Below are 23,658 nucleotides of genomic sequence, written 5' to 3' on the forward strand. Positions count from 1 at the left end.
GCTAACTCCTCAAGATCTCCCCAACACTCATCTCCAGCTTCCCGTCTCATTGTCCTCACCCACGTCTCTTTTGGCCTTCCTCTACCTCTCCTACCAAGTGCCACCCACCCTGGTGTACCTCGTACTATTCCCTGTCTCCTATACACATGTCCTAGCCACTTCCATCGTGAGAATCTAACATATTCATCGATCGGCTGCACTCCCGTTATTTCTCTAATTCTACTATTTGGTATCCTTTCCCACCACTTAACTCCTAATATTCTTCTAAATGCTTTGTTTTCAAACACCAAGAATTTATTTTCCATAGTCACTGTGCTGTACCAAGACTCGTGTCCATAAATTAAGATACTCCTACCCATTACCTTATAAAGTTTGATTTTTGTATGCACAGAAAAATTGTTATTATTCCAAATATTTTTAAGCATTCCCATTGCCTGATTAGCCTTCTTTAACCTTTCCTCGAATTCAAAGTTCAAAGAACCATCCTTGGCTAAATAAGTACCTAAATATTTAAACCTATCAACTTGCTTTACAACCATACCTCCAATTACACATTCCTGCGCATTTTCCATATTCATATTGATTATTTCAGTTTTTCCACAATTAATAACCATACCCACCTTGCGACCTTCACTCACCAAACAGTCCAACACTCTCTGCATCTCTTCTGGCCCATCACAAATCAAAACTATATCATCTGCATAATCTAAATCCAAAAAGTTTCCTGTTCTCTCCCCAAAGTATACCTGCACCGGTTTCTGTTCCAACGCGTTTCATACTGTAATCAATGACCAATATAAATAGTAAAGGCGATAGAACACCACCTTGAATTACTCCGGACTTGACTTCAAACGAATCACTCAGACAACCATCAACCATCACTTTACAAAATGTGTCCTCATGCATGTTCATAATGACCCTCACAAACTCCTCTGGTATTCCATAATGTCTCATGATCTTCCCCATAGTCTCTCTCGAAACACTATCAAAAGCCTTTTCAAAATCAACAAAACAAAGACTTAACGGTACTCTCATTTCATTAACTTCCTGCATCAAATCCCTAACTATAAAGATCTGATCATTGCAAATCCCTAACTATAAAGATCTGATCATTAGGTGGAGTAGACTGTAGCACCAGTCGAGCAGGGCAGTACTCCCGAGGTGGATGGAAAGCTGATGACAGGGAGTGCTGGAGCTCCCGTTTCATCAGCCCTCAGGACTAGTTCCTGACCATCCCCCTTTGCTGAACTTTTTCAGTGTCTCAGTTACACAGAGAGTAGGCCAGCATGCTCTCCAGTACAAATTTCTCTATCTATCTTCACCAAACTACATGCACAGTACACACTACACTTCCTATTCAAAATTTACCAAAATGGCGTCAATTCACCTAGCCTCGGAGTCCCCAGGGGGGGGACCATAAATGCCCCCGCCATCTGCCCCTCTCCCGGTGACGACTCGAGGTGCCTGGAACCACTGTCTGACTCTCTTCTTCTTCATTTCTGCAACATTCGCGGCCTTTCATCTAACTTTCGCTCTGTTGAGCACCACCTCTCCTCCTCTAAACCTCACCTTCTTTTTCTAACGGAGACTCAGCTGTCTGAGGCAACTGACAGCAAACCCTTTTCTGTATCCTCCTACTTTCTCTATACTCATTTCAAAGCCAAAGGTGGCTGTTGTGTATACATACGCAACGACTTATCTTGCTCTCGTGTTCCTTAACTTGATTCTTCTGAATTCTCCACTCTCTGGCTTCTGCTTTCCTGTCATTCTCTGACTAAATATATCTGTGCTGTTTACTTATCCCCTAATTCTACTGACTATCAAAAATTCTTCGACTATCTTACTTCTACGATGGAACACATTCTGTCCATTTCTCCTTTCTCTGAAATCTCCATTCTTGGAGATTTCAATGTTCACCACCACCTTTGGCTCTCCTCTCCTTTCACGGATCCACCTGGTGAACAAGCCTACATCTTTTCTATCCTTAATGACCTAGAGCAGCTTGTACAGCACCCTACCCGTATCCTCTGATCCGCCTTGGAGAGAGCTCCAACATACTTGACCTCTTCCTCACAACTAATCCTTCTGCTTACTCTGTTAATCTTTTCTCTCCGTTGGGCTCCTCCGATCACAACCTTATTACCTTAACCTGTCCTATCGCTCCAGTACGGCCTGCGGACCCTCCAGGGAAACGTCGTCTCTGGCATTTGGAGCTGCGGACTGGGAGGCCCTCAGGCAGTACTTCTTTGATTTTCCCTGGAATGATTATTGCTTCCATGGCCGTGAGCCATCTGAGTGTGCCTTGCGCATTACGGAGGTTATTCTCTCGGGCATGGAAGCATACATTCCTTTCTCATATCCTTTGACTAACGCAAGAAAGCCTTGGTTTAATCACGCTTGTTCTAATGCTGTCCGCAACAAGGAGAAGGCCTACAAAAGGTACCGGAGCCAACCCACCCCTGAATCACATAATCTTTACGTTTCTCCCGGAATCGTGCTAAGTCTGTTCTTCGCTCTACTAAAAATAATTTCATCCATACTAAATGCTCTCAACTCTCCAACTCGAATTCTTCCCGCTCCTTCTGGCACCTTGCCAAAAATCTTTCTAACAACTTTACCTCATCATCCTTCCCTCCTCTTTTCTACTCTGATGGTTCTGTAGCTATTTCTTCTACTGATAAAGCAGATCTCTTCGCACAGACTTTCTCTTCCAATTCCACCTTAGACGATTCCGGTGCTGTTCCTCCATCACTTCCCCCCTCTGACTTCCTCATGGCTGACATTAAAATTTCTTCAGTTGATGTATTTTCTGCCATTACTGGCCTCTGTACTAACAAGGCATATGGGCCTGATGGGGTCCCTCCTGTTGTTCTCAAAAACTGTGCTTCTGTGCGTACACCTGTCTAGGCAAACTATTTCGCCTTTGTCTGTCAACTTGTACCTTTCCTTCTTGCTGGAAGTTTGCTCTCATTCAGCCAGTCCCAAAGAAGGGTGACCACTCCCAACCCTCCAACTATCGTCCAATTGCTTTAACGTCCTGTATTTCAAAAGTTTTCGAGTCAATTCTTAATAAAAAAATTTTAAGGCATCTTTCCTATCACAACCTTCTTTCCGATCGTCAGTATGGGTTCCGTCAGGGACGCTCCACTGGCGATCTTCTCACCTACCTTTCAGACTCCTGGTCATCCTCCTTTCGGGACTTTGGCGAAAGCTTTGCCATTGCACTTGACATCTCAAAGGCTTTCGATCGAGTCTGGCATAAATCTTTAATTTCCAAACTGCCCTCCTACGGTTTCTATCCTTCTATCTGTACCTTCATCGCTAGCTTCCTTTCTGGTCGTTCTATAGCTGCTGTCGTAGACGGCCATCGTTCTTCTCCTAGATCTATCAACAGTGGTGTTCCTCAGGGCTCTGTCCTATCACCAACTCTCTTCCTTTTATTCATCAATGATCTTCTAAGCTGTACATCTAACCCTATCCACTCATACGCTGATGACTCCACCCTTCACCTTTCCATTCGGTTCCCGCAACGCCCATCTCAACAGTTACTTCAAGAAACAAGGGATGAGGCTATGGCACACCTAATGTCTGACTTGGCTCATATCTCTGACTGGGGTAAAAATAATATGGTTGTCTTTAATACTTCTAAGACTCAGTTCTTACACCTATCAACCCGACAAAATCTTCCACAGGTATACCCACTAATGTTTAATAATATTCAGATTAATCCTGCATCATCCTTGAACATGCTTGGGGTTTCATTTACTCGGGACTTCTCTTGGAAAGATCATATTACATCTCTTGTAAAATCTGCTTCCAAGAGATTGGGTGTGCTAAGCCGACTCCGCTCTTTCTTTACCCCTGCACAATTGTTGACTCTATACAGGGGTTTTATCCGCCCCCTGTGTGGAGTACAACTCTCATGTGGGGAGGCTCGCCACATACAGCTCTTCTCAACAGGGTGGAGTCAAAGTCTTTTCATCTCATCAACTCTCCTCCTTACTGGCTCCCTTCAACCTCTGTCTCTTCGCCGCACTGTTGCATCTTTATCTCTTTTCTATCGCTACTTTAATGGTCACTGCTCCTCTGAACTGTCTGCTTGCATTCCTCCACCTCTACGACGGGCGCGTAGCACCCGTCTGGCAGCAAACTCTCATCCCTTTTCTGTCCAACTCTCTAATGCAAGAGTTAACCGTTACTCCCAGTCTTTCATTCATGCAACAGGTCAGCTCTGGAACTGTCTCCCTCTGTCTGTATTTCCTCCTGCCTATGATCTCCAGTCTTTCAAACGCAGTGTGTCCTGGCATCTCAAAATGATCGGATCTTGAATTTGGCTCTCTATTGTATTTTGTTTTTCTCTTGGAGGGAACTGTTACTGCGGGCTCATGGCCTTTGGTTCCTTCTTCCTCGCATAAAAAAAAAAAAAAAAAAAAAAAAACACGTCCCTTTCTAAAACCAGCCTGTTCATCCCTCAGAATACCCTCAACCACCGGCTCCAACCTATTTAACAACACTCTACTGAAAACTTTCAAAGCTATCGGTGACAAAGAGATTCCCCTCCAATTACCACATTCACTCAGGTCTCCCTTCTTCGGAACTTTAACAATTACACCATTCTTCCAAACTGATGGTAGTAACCCCGTCACCCATATCTTATTGAATAGCTTGGTCAAGATCATTATTAATGTACTGGCAAGGATATTCGCTTTACCCCGAGGGTCATTTATAATGTTACCATCTGAAGACTTTACTGGTGGAATGAGTGATGACCTAATGTTATTATTGAAAGAACTGGGAGATGACCAGAATATTCTGTTGGCATTGGGATTGTTTAGTAGTCTGGATGCTTGGTTGTGGGGAAAGTGTGATTTGACGAGATTTATTACTGTTTGTGCATGGTTTCTAGCAATTTTAAATTGACTGAGTGAATCAGATGTTCTTTATTCTTACACGAACAACGGAGATGGTTAAAAAAAAAAATGTTAGATATTCTTTATTTATCAGTATTGAATCACTTGACAAAAATCTTTAAGTAACGTTTTAATGCTAGGAAATAATTTAGATAACTTGTATAGGCTGACACAAGACGATTTGGTACAGCTGAAAGAAATCCTGGCGGTCAAAAACTTAACCTTTTAAATATGATGACGTTGTTTTGATCTAAACTGAGGTACGAACGAGTACATTTCTTGTTTAGCTAAGTAATAACTTAGACCAGTGAAAGATTTAGCTAAATTACACCTAACCTATCCTGTTGAAAAGTCACCACTCAGCTGAATAAAACTGTCTGGAGCAAGAGTAAACAGAATTATCGTAGTGAAACAGTCTACAGTGCATGGCTGGTGATTACACTGTCCCACATCTTGTCTTGGCAAGGTTTTCTCCTAGAAATGTGAAGAGTGCCAAACCGGATCCCAGGAACAGGATGTAGAAGGCGCCCTGCAGGTGGTCCAGCACCAACGCCACCTCTCTGCTGGCCTGGAAACATTTCAGTTCAAATCGTATACAAATCGTGGCAAAGGAAACTGCTAAATAAAGAAAATCAGGCTTATGAAAAGGAAACTAATGTCACACATATCGCATACTATAAGACAATTATTACACAAAAACTGGCAAAATTTATACGAAAATCACCAGCATTTATAATTAAAATGATTGTATGAGAAATAATAATCATCAAAGGAAAAACATTTTTATATTGCATATTAAAAAAAATCCCCTTATAGGCATCAATAGTGTTGGTCTTGCTAGGTAATGCCTCGACAGTCCTAGATATCACTAACATATCCCCCGGGTCCATGACCCTTACCCCTCAACAGTTACTGAATACTCGTATCTGGCAATGATGGTGATCAGACTCATTAGAATTCATGGTATTACTAGCAGGTAACCTTTAGAAACTTAAACTCAAAATGTACAATACCCTGACTGCACAGCAAAAAAACGTAACTTGTTCCTGAAGGAACATTAGATAAATACTGATATACAGTAGTATGGGTGTTGCTGAGGTCAGATTAACTATCAGAAGAGACATGCATGTATCTATCCAGTAATTTGTATGAAGATGTTGACAGGCTGGACATAAAGGATGGAAGTATATGTTGTGAAGCTTGGTCTGGTAAGTACAGTAACTATAAAGAGGGAAATCAAACGAAACAGAGGGGAAAAAATGAATTATTGGCGGAATGGAGTGGGTGGGGAGGATAGACTGAACTAAAACTGCGGTGTATACTAGGACAGGACGTGAAGATAACACCCTGTTAAGATGACTATTATATGATGCACGACAGTGGAGGTGGAAACATAGCCTATTTCCATTAACAGCTGTTGAAATACTGGATTTTCTTGGCTGATAGAAGAGTGGTGGTGATTAAGTCCGGACAGTTTTCAAGCAGAACACAGTAATAACAAGATGTTAAGCATGCAAAGGTCTTACATACTTACCTTAACCCTCCTAAGGTAACCTGGGGTCTATTGGACCGCATGCTATTTTTCTTAGTGTTTTTCATATATTACTATATGGTCTTGGGATCAGGTTTTCCCTCTACCTTCCTGACTAGTAGACTAGTTTAGGGAGGTGATGGGATCAGTTTGGGATCTGGCTCTATTTTCGTACTAAAGGGCGTTTGGGGTCCAGTGGACCCCAAGTTACATCACCTGTGATTTTTTACCCCATATACTGTATATCTTGCACCCCAAAAATTATTTATTATGACATGTGCTTCTCTTTCTTCTTAAAGATACATTGGCCATTGGTCTACAGCATTCATTGACAGGAAACTGGTGGAACATATCAGTTCTGGTATGACAGCCACTAATTTCAGTTGGTACAAAATTTGTCAATGTTTTAATTTTAATTTTCCTTACAGTATTTCGTCACTTGTATTTTCATATCTGTTGCACCGAATTGAAGGAAAAGGGCTACGGAAATTGTGCACAAGTAATTGTTTGAATAAAGGTGTTGTAAGTATATTTGGTGATTTTCTGAAGCTTGGGGTCTGGCAGACGCCAGGTTACCGGACGTGTTATGGGAGTTGTAGGGTTACCTTACAAGGGTTAAACTGAGAATACATAATATTTTTAGGTTACTGGGTAATGAAAGTAAGAGAAAAACAACAAAGCTAATAGGAAGACCAGAATTTGAAGCGCAAAATGACGTTGACAACACTGGAAAATAAATCTATATCAGGTATCACTAAATCTTCCAGTGACTTAGACTGGAGTCTCTTTGTTACTTCACAGACATTAGGCCAATGATGATTTTCTTGAGGAGCGCCTTCCCATGGTGGCACCGATATATCCGGGTGGCTCTGCCGTCTGCTACTACAAACGTTTCTTATCTACTTTCTTACCCTCTGTAAGAAGGATGGTGGACTGCAGGAAAGGACAGCTTTAGCCTACACTTCTTCGGGATCATATTCACATGAAACTGGGTTTGCAAGAATAGCTAACTGATTACGATGACGTCCTTTTGTGGTTTATTCTGTTACGTGTGGCCGATCAGATTGTTTATATTTTCATGTATCATTCAGAGCATTTATTATTTGCTTGTGTTGCTGACATCATGCTTAGCACTTGTGTCAATAGGGAAGAGATTTAAGAATATGGAACCATGAGACAGAGCAACTGAATCCCGGGCCTGGCTGCGTGTTGTTGCTTGTTGAATTGTTGTATCATGAGGTGAAACTGACCAGTAGGAGTTTCTATCATTGACTGAGATGCAGTTTTGAGCCTTTCCGATGTGTAAGCTAACACACACATCGGTTTCTGTAACTTTCAGTAGAGTCATTATTGCCGTTAGTGCTGCCTTTTCGTGTCTGCACATGTTAGTTTCGACCTTGTGAATGAGTTTCTGTTACACCTTTCGTGCTTCTGTGAGATTGTATAAAAAGACCAGTATTTCTGTTATCAAGTACCGGTCTAATGTATGGCCTGGCCTTCACTATAGGTGAAGGATATCTTCAAACGATGTTACCAAGTTGACTTAGCAGCTGATGTTAGACCGGCGTGTTGGTGTGCTCTGCTTTGAGACATTTTGTATATAATAGTATGTCTGCCACACGTGAGTTTATGTTTATTAATTGTCAGCACATTATCTACTTATTAAGTTGTGCTTAATGATATTGCAAATATTTACGAGACCTGCAGATTTAGTCATTTCATTCCTTTTGCTAATGTCATCTATTTTATTCAAGTGTCAAGAGTCTGTACCTTTAAGTTTATTTTCTTTATTTCGCCTCCGGCGGTGTCACAACCCAGGGGCTAGTTCCAGTGTGCTAGTGTACCTTTACTATTGTTGTTTGGAACTTTAGGATACTTTCTGCAAGTCTTAGTTTGACAATCCTTTTCGAACTTGATTGATTTTCTTGTTATAGCTTTAAGTTAGTGTTATGTGAACTAAGTTAAGTATTTTTAACTGTCTTTCATTGCCCCTTTTCGTCATTGCTGTTTGTCTTTATACTTTATTACCAGCTTCCCCTTTTTGAGCTTACGGCTTGATGTGGCTAGCCGTCCCCTTTGGACTCTAAAATACCTGTTGCGCACATTACATTAATCATCAGGCAGTCATAGACCTTCAGCCCCACCTCGTCGTAACAATTCTTGTTGCTTTCAGACGATTATTTTCTTCCTAGGTTAGTGAAATCTACCGCATATCTAAAATCCAGATCGAAAAATGTTATTCTTACTCCTACCAAACGACTTCCAGATTAAGTAACTAATAGGATACTGAATATTGCATACTCAGTTTGTAAAGTTTTTCTTTTAGTAAAATAAAATTGTCAGAAAAGAAGGAGAGTACATGCACGTAACAGTTTTGACCATATTAATAAATTTTCAACATATTCATCAAAATAATTCTCTCCATAAAACTTTCAGACTCGGGCACAGTATCTTTTTCATCATCTTGTATCCATTCATTCTCTCTGCATAACCACTTACAATGTACACAATCATGTTAATCTCACCTGCTGTGGTGTGGGCAGGTTATCCAGGGTGGTGTCAAGTCCCTGGGTCATCTCTGCTCTGTTCTGCCTCACACGCCTGGCAATTACTTCATCCTTCCAGTAAGCTGTAATTCCAGCGTCCTCCAGTCTGTTCATCAACTGGCTAATTCGTGAGCTAAACGGAGCCCCTTTCCTGGTAAACAAAAACACATTGCGAAATATTTGGTACTCTTATTTAGGGGAATATTGTTTAACTTACTGAAACATTCAATTGGTTATTACAGAACAGATCATAACACGTTGCCATGTAGAGAAGTGTTACGAGGATGGAGAAGAACAAAAAATATATCGTGCAACTTGGAACACAATTCGAAATCTGGTATCAAATTATCTGATAGAAATTGGATCTTTTTGACAATATAGGTGAAAGATCTGAAAGGCAAATATAGCCATATTATAAACGTCAGTTGATTAAAATGTCCATAAAGTCCCTGATTGCGTGGGATATTAGTTTAGATGTTAATATATGTTTTAAGATCACACACGCACACACACACACAAAACCACTCGCTGGCTCAGTGGTAACGTTCTCGCCTGCCATCTGGTAGGTGGGGGTTCGCGCCTGCTCAGGATGCAAAAAGCTTCACTGACGAAGTGGTGGTTACTGTCCCCCTCGAGCAAGGGGATGGGTGTGTTTGTGTATGTGAAAGGTCACAGCCTTGCCCTTAGATCAGACAAAATGAGCTCTCAGCTCTCTTCCGGGCCGGTAATAAGCTGACGTTCACGACGACCATCGTTGTGATCCAGACCGACCGACCCAGTGATTTACACACACACACACACACACACACACACACACACACACACACACACACACAACTCTGAAGTCCATGAAACCCAACAAGTTATCTCTTCATAATTTGGCGTCATTGAATCAGTAGGTTGACGCCCGGCCCTATTATGCCTTGACAGGTGCATAAGCTGTTGTGTAAGACCTGTTTAATGAATCGCCTCCACGTGACCAGACAAAGGTGACTATAATATTTGTAAGGACTACAGCACAAGTGAAACTGACCACATTACACATCTAGTATTCCACAAATTTTGGTTCTGTTAACTGATTAGCATTTTATGACACACAATGATCAGAGACAGAGAGGAGCAGGTACAGACAACCAACTCACCTCATAGCCCAGCCAAAGGCAGCCATGGTAGGAATCCCACTCTTGCTGATGTAAAACGGTGAATTTCCTCTGGGGTCTGTGTACTTAGAGGCCACTGCTATACTGACATAGTTCCTGAAGCTGATGAAGGAGAAGCCACCAGCCATCACCTTCGTCAGTCCCTCGTTGGAAGACTTTAGAATCTGAGGTGGATAATAAGTAAACTATAATCATCGGGAGGTTGCGACAGCAAGAGAAAGAATTAGTGTCGTTTATCGTATAAAGTTTTTTTTTTTTTTTACTGGCTTAAGAGAAGTTTATGTCGTATAAATTCCCTAGCTAATACCAGTATAACAGTCCTGAGTGAGACAACCCTAGCATGTATTCAATACAGACGGTGGGTGTTAGCGCCGAAGTGGTGGCATGTAAAGGTTCACAATACTTAGGAGGAATGCTGGTCTCCAAGGAACGGGCTGTGCAGCCTATGCCCAGAGCCTTCAGGAATAAAAGCGAATAGCAACCCTTCTATTTTTTATTTATTTACAACGAATTTCATATATATTTTTCATTCATTCATTGCCAGACGCCATGTATACCAAACAGGGTGGCCAAGGGCTTAGAGTTAATTGTTTTACAGGGAGGGGCACTAATCCTCCACCAACCCCACTTGACACGTAAGGAGAACGTTATGCCAACAGCATCTGGTGTTCCCAGGCGGTCACCCCATCCAAGTACTAACCAGACCCAACGTTGCTTAACTTCGCTGATCGGACGGGAAGCGGTGTATGCAACGTGGTATGGCCGTGTTTTATATATATATATATATATATATATATATATATATATATATATATATATATATCTAAAGAACTGAGGAAGAAAAAAATGAATAAAAAAAATTCCATATACCAGATTACAGGTGTTCTACATTCATTTAAATATTTGTAAAAGTTGGATTTAAACAGCCGTAGGTTGAATTTTGGGGGGAAACCATTCTGAGGAATCGAGTTCCCAAGGGATGCAGTTCAAGGAATAAAGGAATTTTGATAGGCGGAAGTTCTGAAATATGGCAGTGTGACAGTCCATTCATGAGCACTGCCAGATGCGCGTGTAGCGTGGGGGAAGGTACGGAGAGGTGGCACAATGGTGGCAACGTCGTCTGGACATTTGTCATAAAAGTAACTAGAGTAATGCAAGAGAGGCAACATTCCTTCTTACTTGTAGGGGAGGTCATTCATTTGTAAGAGCAGGGTTATTAATAATTCCTAACGCATTATTCTGAATTTTGTCTACTGTAATTGTTTTAGAGCAACCTTTTCATATCCATTCCACACTGGTGAGCAATATTCCGGCTGAGAGCTCCCATGATTCTTATAAATTATGGCTAGATGCTCTTCAGTGAAGAATTTACAGACTGTTCAATATTCCAAGTTTTTTTTTTTTAGTCGGTTTTAGCAGGTGTTACAGCATGAGAGGTCCAGCTGAGGGCACTGTTAAGTGATATACCGAGAATTTCAATATTTTTAGGGACAGGAATATTACAATCATTGAAGGTAATGTAGGAGTCAGGCAATATCTGTCTATTGGTAAACTGTATACATTTGGTTTAACTAGCATTAAATGAGACCACGTTATTTTGTCCCCATTCAGTGCTCTTAGTTAAGTCTTGATTTATGGCGATTGTTGTACTGAGTTGCGAGATAGAATGTGAATGGTTGTTTAAGTGTGAATGAACTGTGAAGTGTTGAGTCATCTGCAAATGAGTGGATTGGATTATGGGTGACGGATAAGAGATCAGGCCAGCATTAAAAAATTGGAAATTGGAATATACATCATCTGTTTTATCTCTTATCTCTCGGTCACTGAGATATGAAGCAATCAGAGCAATAAAAGACGTTAGGCCACAGCAAGGGAGTTTGGGCACCAGGGAACCGTGCCACACTGTGTCAAAAGCTTTAGAAATATCAAAGGCTACTGCTTGAGTTTGTTCATGTTGGTCAACTGACTAATGGATGGTATGAGTCAGGAGATTGAGTATGTCAATAGTTCACCTTTCGTGATGAAAACCATACTGTCTATCACTAATTATGTTATTGGATTCCAAAGGCTTAACTATGTGATAATTACAGTCTCAAATACTTTACCAAGAGAAGACGTGATAGCTCTTGGTCTGTAATCGGAGGGGTCAAAGGAGCTTCCTTTCTTTGGATTTGGGTGGATATTGGCTCTTTACCAAGAATCAGGGAATGAAGCAGTACGTATGCATAGTCTGAATAATTTAGCTAGAACTGAGGCAAGTTCTGGGAAACACTTTTTGAAAAAAAGGGGGGGAGGTAATTCCATCTGGTCCTGGAGCTTTGTTGGTTGGTAAATTGTCTAGGATGGATTTTACGTATCTAGTCTGTATCTTAAGCGGAGCAGTTTCAGGAGAGTGAAGTTCTTGTATGTACAGGGACGTTCTGGCTCACTTCCTCAAAAGCAAAATTTCTGGCAAATGTTCTGGCAAGGACGTTCTCTTTCCCACGCAGGTCATTTGTAATGTTACCATCTGAAGATTTTAATGAGGGAATGGGTGATGATTTGCTGAAGCTATTATTGAAAGAACTGAGAGTTGGCCAGAATATTATGTTGTCATTAGGATTGTTTAGTAGGTTCGGATGCTTCATTGTGAAGAATGATTGATTTAGCGAGATTTATTATTGCTTTTCAATGGTTTCTAACAATTATCAATTGACTAGGCGATGCAGATTTTTTGTTTTTAAGTAAGAGTTATATGCTAATGACTTTTGGGCCGTTGCTCTGGCACAATTGCTATCAAACCATTTTGGGGAGTCCCATCTTTTAGTGAACTGTTGACTTGGTATGAACAATTCCATACCAGCATGCATTAAGTCATTGATGTGGGACTGGGTAGAACAGATGTTACTGGAGAAGAAAAACTGTCATGGAATGTCAACAAGATAATTTCTGAATCCATCCCAGTCTGTCCTAGCAAAACTATTAAACAGTTTGAATAGAACTTCCTGGCAGTACCAAGGGGAGAAACCAATTATTTATCAAGCCAAACTGATTACTGTTATTATTATCTTTTAATTCTTTACCTCAAGAGTTTTTCTCAAGTTAAAAACATCACCCAGAGTAAGAATATTATTGATACGGTGTTAACATCCTGAATGGATTATTTAATGTCTTCAGCCTAGCCCTGTTACTGCAAACGCTATGGGTACTAAGAGGTGAGATTTAAAAACAAGCACATGATCAGAAACTGTTGCAACAAGAGATACCACCAGTAAGGACACAGACGGAAGAGCACGGGATCTTCCCATTCCTTTCATTCTTCTGGCAACATCAAATTTCTGCTCGGGCAAGGGGTTTATGATAAGTCTGATCGATTAGCTAACACTGGGACTTTAACTCATTTTAGACGTGACAGACTGACACAAAATATGCATACCACAAATAAAACATAAATTGACGGAATAGGTGACCACTGCATTATTAGAAGTGTATATCCCAACCAGTTCATCTTGTGTTTCGTTATATCGCCTGCCATGATGATGAAAAAATTTAAGAGTCTCATTAATTACCTTAAATAATGAGCTCCAAATATAATCATTTGAGTGCGATGACATCTGTTAGCAGCTCATTATTGCTACGTCCAATTAATTTATTGAATGCAGGAAAAAAATGTATTGAAGGGTTTTTGAGAACTACGTCTAATAACTCCAGTTAATGTGTACACCAAGTGGACAAAATTGCCTAAAGGTAAAAAAAAATGTATATACTGTATATCATCAAATAGTGAAATCATCTTACTGAGGGGACTAGCAAAATAATGAATACTGACATATTTATAGTGTTTCCAGGATGTACTTAAAATAGATATGAACATAATGGAAATAAGAAATTTTGTTGCTCTGTTTAACGGAAGTCAATGTTTTCGTTATTTGCATCATAAATTTTGATTACTTCTCCTTCCCCCCACATACACACAAACTAACCTCCATCTTCCTGTAAATATGATGGACGACAGGGCTCGTACTTTTCGTGAAGTACTCGAATTGCACCCCTGACAGCTGCCACTTCTCTGTGCCCCATCTCCAGTTGGTCTGATCCAGCAGGTCCTGGAAGTGTTCCAGGGTGGAGGACTTGGCCTGCACTGTGAGGTGGGCGATGAGAGAGGATCGGTACCCAGTGTCCACCACCAAACAGAACACCAGCCACCAACCCACCAGCAGCTGTGTCAAATTCAGTAAAACTATGAAACAATTCCACAGAACACCACCCTCAAATACAGCAGCGTCTGTGACAGCCGAAATTCGAGGCAATATGATCACATCTTTGGCATTATATTCGTATTATAATCATTGCAGTGCCTAAAATTGTCTTAAAGTATCTTACTGTAGTTTGAACCATGAAGTACCCATTATCTCTGTCATCCAAATAGATATTACAATCATTTCTTTGACATAATATTATTACTGCTGTCCAAGAGCATCCTTCATTATCAGGCAATCAACCAAGCAGCTGTCACAATCAGAGTCCAGTACTATAAACCAAAGAAAAAGAAAGAATACACGTGGAACTCTCAACATGTCCAATCAAACAGGACACAAAGTCACGCAAGTTCAAGCATTCTCAATCTTGGCAAGCATAACCATACAGTATGTGCATTTTTTTCTATATGTACACTCTGCATACTGTCAAGTTGTCATTCCGTCCGCTATCAGGATAAAAAGGAGCGCTACACTCTGACCATGTGCATCTCCTTACACACATCATATGCTAAATACATGACGAAGAATAACGAGCTGCAAAACTACATCTGACGACCTGAAAACGGCTCCACACCTGTCCGGCTATGCTGACTGATGGATCCATGGGCGGCCGTTCGAGGAGGGCGCCCCAGCCGTACAGGACAGCGGTGTTAAACTGGACGCGACGACCCCCTGCAGCCCACACCCACACCCTCTGTAACACCCACAGAGTCATCCCCCACCCCACCACACCGCAAAGCAGACTTAACCACACTTTACCTGTTAAAAGAACATCATCATTATTAACACATTTCCTAAATTACATCCTTGATGAAGTGCTGCCTTAACAAGGACAATGAGGAAACATACTGTGTCCAGCTGTTTGCCCGGCATTGTAAATGAATATTAATGAAGCTGTTTTTCCTGTGTTATGGAAGTCATTCCAGAGTGCAATCCCCACAGCCGCATGGCGATCCTCGTCCATGGCTGTAGGGAAAATTCCTGACAGACGTAGAATGCTGTTTCTTACCTCTTTTTACTAATCTTATCAAACAAAAAAGTTAGGTCCGAGAGAGGGTTTTTATTATTCTTCAATAACATCACATGAGCAATGCAGCCCCTAATCCTGGGCAAATATACAGGGGTTAACTCACTTTGGAATGGCCTAACAAGGCCCAAATTAGCAGGCAGGACAGTGGGTTTTAGGGATGTGATGACGAGGACATCCGAGGGGTAGCCACGAGCGTAATCTACAGCCTGTAGACGCTCTGGTGAGGGGACGGCAGTGGTGCAGAAGTCAGTCTCCTCCCTTTGCAACTCACCCATCACCCCGTTGAAGGTGCCGTTAGTTGGAATACCCCAATCCTTCTCAGGCTGCTCATGGATCACATATCTTTAGAAAAAAAAATTTAATCCTTCCATAGTAACATTCTGTCTAATGCCTCAGTAAAGATAACACCCCCGGTTATTATTATATCGGTACGAGTGAGTCATATAATCCTGAGAAGGTTCAAAGTCCCCATTAATAACAAACCTGCAGTATCGTAATTTATATATCTAAAATAGAAAACAAATCAAGGGCTGGGAGCCTTGAGCAAGCTTTTCTTGCCAGAAACAGTGAAGAAAAAGGGCTAATATTTAGACTGATGCAATTCCAGCTACTTGGACGAATAACGTTCTGAAACACTGCAGGTATATTCTTTTATCATACGTTATTTTTTCACGTCTGAAGTTGGGGTAAGGTAGGTCCCGAAGACAAGGATCGAAAAGCAGTGTACCACTTAAGATATTTATAACATGGTTTTGATATGATGCTCTGAACAATCATGATAGAACGTATGCCAGTTGGGTATCAACTGATCTCAAACATTAGGAACGATCTAAGATGTGTATGTTGACAGATATATACGGTATATATATATATATATATATATATATATATATATATATATATATATATATATATATATACGATATATATACATATATATATATATATATATATATATATATATATATATATATATATATATACAAATGTACTTGCTTCCATACTTTTTACTCTGTTCCTATATTTACAGATGTAATAACTTACACATGGTAAATTAATTATCATACATGTACTGTCGATAAGTGAGTGATATCCTTACGTAAAGTTGATAGTGGCTGAGAAGCTGTAAATGAGTCTGGTTTCCAAGGAATCGAGTGGGGTGATGGTGGAGCCAGGCTGGTCACTGTTAGTCAAGTAGTCCATGAAAGGGAAGTGACGCAGCGAAACCCCTCGAAGCCTGTGGCCCTCCATGTCTTGCAACGGATGAGCTGATGCATGGAGAATATTTCACTGCAAATTATTTCAATGTTATATTAACACCGTGTAGTAGTTATTTCAGCACAGTATGTGCACAGTCTTGAAAACTGTTTTGACAAACGATATACCTGTCATGCTATTGCCTTTTTGTTGTTTATATTAATATTGTTTGTATTAATACATAAGACTGCATGACGGTGCTGAAGTCAAAAGGTTTGTAGTAGTGATATGACTGAATGGTTAGGACGTTTGAGTGTTGTAGACGTCCCTCTGATCTCCTTATCCCACTAAATGCCGATGAAGGACTTCAGAAAAAGGTATAACTTTAGCCTGCAACCCATTTGGTTCACGTTCGGATATACCTGACGTTACTACTACTGCAACTACTACTATTGTATGGATCAGCCGGCTTGCACGTAGGTTTACTATCTTTTTGTCGACAGAAAAAATGTTAACCATTATATAAACCTAAAGTGGCAAACATAGAGCGTCATCCACGAGTTTACATATATAGTAACCTTTTCATATAAAGAGGCAGATATAAACCTACGACTTCTGAATGAGTTAGGGTGTACTTATTATAGCTCACCATTGAAGGGGTTGTTAACTGTCTTGCCAGTGCCTAGGTCCACGTGCTCGAGGAAGGTGATGCCAGCCTCGCCATGTTTGCAGTACAGGCATCGGCGGTACACTGATACACGCTCACTGAACCACATAGCTGGAAATACTGAAGACTTGAGGAACAGAATAGCTGTGTAAAAAATGTAGCTTAAAAAGTAGGTCCACTGCTACAGAAAACGTCTCTAACAGGTTGGAAGTACAATTTCTGCCATTAGGAATTGCTGAAAGGACATGTTTGAATAAATTGAGGCTAATCAGACTAACCCTTATCGACTGTATAAGGGTCACTGAGCCAGAAAATCGCTATGGATGTAAGAGTATGCATTGCTGCCTCCATCTACCTTCATTCGAAATTCAGGAATTGGTAAATTGTGTCATTAATGAGACTGAATGCAAACATTAATTAACCATGAACAATCAAGATTTAACACAATCACTTTTGGTTCAATGTTTATCAAAAAATAAATTACTGTGTAACCCATTATACTCTCGTATATAATATATATATTGTTTCACACTGGCTGGCTTCATGCTATGTTATCTGTCTATCTATCTATCTATCTCTCTGTCTATATATATATATATATATATATATATATATATATATATATATATACTGTATATATATATATATATATATATATATATATATATATATATATATATATCTATATATATATATATATATATACTGTATATATATATATATATATAAACATAAATCTATAAATACATATATATATATATATATATATATATATATATATATATATATATATACTGTATATATATATATATATATAAATATATATATATATATATATATATATATATATATATATATATATATATATATATATATATACTGTATATATATATATATACATACTGTATATATATATATATATATATATATATATATATATATATATATATATATATATATATATATATATATATATATATATATATATATATATATATATATATATATATATATATATATATATATATATATATATATATATATATATATATATATATATATATATACTGTATATATATATATATATATATATATATATATATATATATATATATATCCTTCTCATACTGACTCCCTTCAACCTCTATCTCTTCGCCGCACTGTTGCATCTTTATCTCTTTTCTATCGCTACTTTAATGGTCACTGCTCCTCTGAACTGTCTGCATACATTCCTCCACCTCTACGACGGGCGCGTAGCAAACTCTCATCCCTTTCTGTCCAGCTCTCTAATGCAAGAGTTAACCGTTACTCCCAGTCCTTCATTTATGCAACAGGTCAACTCTGGAACTGTCTCCCTGTGTCGGTATTTCCTGCTGCCTATGATCTCCAGTCTTTCAAACGCAGTGTGTCCAGGCATCTCGAAATGAATGGATCTTGAATTTGGCTCTTTCTTGTATTTTGTTTTTCTCTTGGAGGGAACTGTTATTGCGGGCTCATGGCCTTTGGTTCCTTCTTCCTCGCATATTATATATATATATATATATATATATATATATATATAATATCTTTGATTTAGTCTGCTCTTTCACTCAAGTTGATCTCTCTCTCTGTGTCTGAAAGATACTGGAGTTCCAACATTAACCTTTCCGTTACTATTTGAGAACGGATTGGTTTCTTTTCCACTTATTTTGTCAGTTTCCAGGTCTCATAAACGCATGTCATAGCAGGGGTTATTTACTCGTTATATACTTTCCTTTTTGTACAAACTAGCGTGCTACATTTCGCGATGTCTCTGTGTTTACCTAAAGCTTTCCATCCAATTGTAATGCGTCGTTTTGTTCGTTTTCATGGCTTTTCGTTAGTTTTAGTATTTGTCCCAAGTAGTTTTACTCCTCAAAATCTTCAAGAATTTCATCATTTATTCTGATGATGCTTTTTGGTGTATTTGGATTAAACATTATTATTACTCCAGGTCATCTTTTGCGATACTTTGACTTTTTCTATTTAGTTATTTAACATTTCTTGCAATGTCTCTGCTGTTTTTGAGATTATGACAAAATCATCTACAAAACTAAAATGGTTTAAGAACTCTCCATCTCTGCTTACTCCTTGGTATTCTCTACCGTATCTATCTTTCTGAAAATGTTTCCAAACCATGCTGTAAATACCTATAGTAAAATTACTTCTCAATGAAGCACGACCTAATTTTTCTGAGTCTTTACGTACCCAAACTGTAGCAGTTTCCCTGTTGTATGTCTTCGATCAGTTTCACAATGTTTTCCTTAAATCTTGTTCCCGCGATGAAATTACGATTGTTATGTGCTTCACTGAGTCGAAAGCCTTTTCGTAATCGACAAAACCTAAGCACAGTGGTTTGTTATGCTCTCTAGTTTTCTCATCTGATTTATTTTGTGGAGGCGGTGGCTCAGTCGGTAAGGAGGTGGCCTGGGTCCTATCGGACCCAGGTTCAAATCTCGGCTGGGGCATGGAACAGTTTAGTGATTTGAATTTCATAAAAATCAGACTTTACTGATCTACCAGAAGACCCGCCGACATGTCGTAAAAATATACCCGCTAATACCAATACACCATCCTGTATGAGACAGCCCTAGCATGTATTCAATATGGACGGAGGATGTTAGCGCCGAAGTGGTGACATGTAGAGGTGTATGGTATGTGGGAGGATTACTGAGCATTGGGAACAGGCTGTGAAGTCCATGTCCAGAGTCGTACACATTAAAAAAAAAAATGACCAGTAGTTGAATCTCCGCTTCAGAATCTTGCCTGCTGACGAGGTTAATTTTCGTCCAGAATTGTTATTCTGTCGGTAAGGACTTTGGTGAAGAGTAGAGATGTGCCGATACCAAGATGTCGGCCGATACCGATACCGATGCCCACTCTTCAGCCAATACCGATACCGACACTCCGATACTAACAAATGGCCGGTACTTTGCCGATGCCGATACCGGTACCGATACTTTGTTTTGATTACCCTGCGTTTAATCTGTAACTTCTGTAAGCTTATTTAATAAAAGTATAGAATTACTTGTAATTTAATATTAGAAATAGGGGAAGCTGGAAGTAACCATAGGCCTATGATTGCATGGTACTGACAGTTAAAAAAAAAAAAGAAGAAGAAGAAGAAGAAGAAGAAGAAGAAAAGGAAAGTCATAGACCGATAGAGTCGAAATTGAAATAGTATATATGGTTTGTGAACTTTTACCCAGCATCCACCTGTTTGCTGAGCACATGGAGAGCAGCGACCCTAGGAGTGCACGTCTCATGCCATGCAGAGCTGAGGTCAGTAATTCAGTATCCATGATCTTATTTAGCTGACTCAGTTCTCCAGTACCAAGTGGCAATTATAACCTTAAGATGTCGGAATAATAAAATGTTTTGCCAAGTTGATAATCTGTTTGCGTGAATAATAAATAAAAGGCAATGAATTTTTTTTCTTCATTAATCAAGGAAAAAAACTACGCACAAATAGAAAAATGACATACTACATTGTACGGTAAAAAAAGAAAAAACGAAAACTATAATTTCCATTATATAATTATAAGATTAACAGTAATTAGAAAAAAGAACTGGACAGATTATAAAAAGAAAATTTCCACTGTATCAAACTAATAATAGTAATACTATAAGAACTTAAAGGATTATTTTTGCGTTTCTGGTACATGATTATTATCAAAGATTAAGATTAACAGAAATTAGAAACTACCAAAAAAAATATTAGAGGCTAAATTAAAAAAAAAAAAAAAGTGGAAGTTTACCAGTGTACAGAGACTTAGATGTTCAAGGATAATTTTTTAGCTTTCTAGTACATGATTACAATCAAATATCAAGATTAACAGAAATTAGACAAAAAAAAGCTACAATTATACAACCTTTGGTGCAGTTTGCCAGTGTACAGAGCTTAGAGGATTAGATGTTTAAGTGCACAGTACTTGGGCTGCTGTGTTAGCTGGTACTTGTGCACACTCCACAACCACATTTAGCAGCAAGATAATGCAGTCCAAAACTTGTTTGCACTGGCAGCATTAAAGTGTTGTGCACAACTTTGTAAATTACATACAGAAAAATTCCATTGTAAGAAAATGAGATAAAGAAATACAATTTCCAAGTAAATGATCATTATAACCATCTGTTTATCAGCGTCAGGAAACATGAGTGTCTTGAATCACACAATAAACCAGAAAAGTATCGGAATATCGGCCATCTTTTTACCTTACCGATACCGATACTACAAAAAAGGCCGATACTGCCGATGCCGATGCCGATACCGATACTAGCGGCACATCCCTAGTGAAGAGTCTGTTACGAAGATCTTTTGAGTCGAATTTCTTGTAAAGAAAAATAACTCTTGCATTACACCATGTTTTGGGAATTTTCGTCTTTATACATTCAGTAAATAAACGGGCGAGCCGGTTTTGCACTTCACCTCCTGCATCCAGCAGGAAATCTGCTACTATTCCACTTTCTCCTGCGTCTTTCCTCTTTTCGTACTTCTAAGAGAAATATTTACTTCAGCTGCTGTTACCTCTGGCATTTCACTTGTGTCAACTGAAATTATTGCTAGTGGTTGTATTGTCCTTGATGCATACACCTCTTTGTAAAATTTTTCAGCTCTGAAAATAGATAGATAGATAGACAGACAGATATAGATATAGATATAGGGTCAAAGGTGTGACCAGCATCAGCAAGATGCAAGTAATTTCTTTGGGAAATCCTTTTGTGTACTGAAACATTAATGTATGGAAGTATTGCAATTATGGTTAACACTCGTACTAAACAACAACCATCATCATCGTAATTACCACCATCACCATCACCACAGCTACCACCACCACAGCCACCATCACCACCATCATCACAGCTATCGTCATCACCACCATCACCAGCAGCATCTCCAGAACTACCAATCACATTTTAATGAACATCGTCTGTGTGTAGCAACAGTGAAGTAAGAGACATCAGACTGTTGATATGCAACCCCCCCATGTCTCTCTCTCTCTCTCTCTCTCTCTCTCTCTCTCTCTCTCTCTCTCTCTCTCTCTCTGTGCAGACACAAAACTCCACTGAAGTGCCCTACCTCATTTTCCGCGTAATATAAGAAATGGAATATTAACATCAAAAAATCACTGACTTCAAGGTCTGAAAGAGTTGTACACAAAAATTAATACCCCCACACTTAATTACGAATATATATATATATATATATATATATATATATATATATATATATATATATATATATATATATATATATATATATAAATTATGCATATTATATATTTTTATATAATATATATATTTTTATATAATACAAATATATACACATATAATATGTATTATGTACAGTATATAATGTATATTAAATAATACCAGTATATATATTATTTACTGTTTTATATATATAAATATATTACCTACATGAATGGAGTCAAGAAAATAGTCAACCAGTACCATTATTATATCCACTACTTGTATCTGAATATGATTCGTCCGATAGTCCGATATATATATTTAAAAAAAAAAAAAAAAAAAAAAGGAAGCACCATCACGAGATTTGTCATCAGAACTTTGTGACAATGCAAATGACGGGAAACCGACCACGATACACTGGTAGCGTAGCTCACACTCTGTTGTTACTGGCTGCTAATGTTGTCACTGACCACAGAATGAAGGAAAATCCATTATAAAGATCTCATTACTACCATATTCACCACACCAGTTAACTCTTTTGTACATCTATGCACACGGTTCCTGTCGTCACTACCTCTGTAACCAAATGCAAATGGCTAATAAATGATCACTGAGCACACTGTCTTCTCCACAGCTAGAGAACTGAAGAGCACTGGAAGGGTGACCGGCATGCAGACAGAAAGCTATGTACAGAGACATACTGTGTATAAGCACGTAATTCACAGTTTTAGCTGCAGGGAGTCAGTGTTAGCCTGATTTGATATGAGGCAACACGTACCCTGTGTTGTAAGCCGATGCATGGTTGGCAACTCATCTGCTGTTAAGGGCTGTATGGCGAGGTATATGGCGTGGATGGTGTTGCGGAAGCTGGGGTGGAGCAGGACGGCCTTCACTTCCGTCCTTCCGCCTACCACCACCACCCGCGTCTCAGGCAGCTTCCACAACCCAGCACGCTCCAACAGCCTGTGCAAGAGTGTAAACATAGTTCCCCGATGCCGTATTCCGTTCATACCACCTCATTCTTTACTAGCTGCTTCCACCAACGAAAGTCACAGGAAGTAATGTATTCACCCTTGTTTGTCCACACGATATCTAAAAATATATTGGTGGCTTTCAAAGAAGTTTTACGGATATGAGGGTTATGGGCAAAGGAAGAGTTTATTATATTTTG

General features: G+C 39.1%; 1 protein-coding gene and 1 pseudogene across 1 annotated transcript; both read right to left on the minus strand.

The window, feature by feature from the left end:
- Window positions 1–5,311: 5,311 nt before the first annotated feature.
- LOC145397179 (glutamate receptor ionotropic, delta-1-like) lies at window positions 5,312–23,417 on the minus strand. Its single transcript, XM_080270378.1, has 9 exons — window positions 23,266–23,417; window positions 17,262–17,390; window positions 16,515–16,683; window positions 15,519–15,757; window positions 14,960–15,144; window positions 14,110–14,346; window positions 10,130–10,311; window positions 8,967–9,138; window positions 5,312–5,478 (listed from the first exon to the last, which is right to left on the minus strand). The coding sequence occupies exons 1-9, from the start codon at window positions 23,285–23,287 to the stop codon at window positions 5,347–5,349; spliced, it is 1,467 nt and encodes a 488-aa protein (XP_080126504.1). The 5' UTR covers window positions 23,288–23,417; the 3' UTR covers window positions 5,312–5,346.
- LOC145397412 (5S ribosomal RNA) lies at window positions 10,798–10,917 on the minus strand (annotated as a pseudogene).
- Window positions 23,418–23,658: the final 241 nt, after the last annotated feature.

This window comes from Coenobita brevimanus, chromosome 40 (genome assembly GCF_032717465.1).
Source record: "Coenobita brevimanus isolate Jiangsu-jjx chromosome 40, ASM3271746v2, whole genome shotgun sequence".
NCBI classification, from domain to species: domain Eukaryota; kingdom Metazoa; phylum Arthropoda; class Malacostraca; order Decapoda; family Coenobitidae; genus Coenobita; species Coenobita brevimanus.

Bases quoted from the DNA above. Each gene is read 5' to 3' on its own strand.
- LOC145397179 (XM_080270378.1), bottom strand. From the start codon at position 23,287: ATGCATCGGCTTACAACACAGG. The intron at 15,758-16,514 runs GTAAGGATATCA...TTTTTTCTAAAG, and splicing joins TCAGCCACTATCAACTTTAC to ATATGTGATCCATGAGCAGC. The intron at 10,312-14,109 runs GTTAGTTTGTGT...TATCCACCTCAG, and splicing joins ATATTTACAGGAAGATGGAG to ATTCTAAAGTCTTCCAACGA.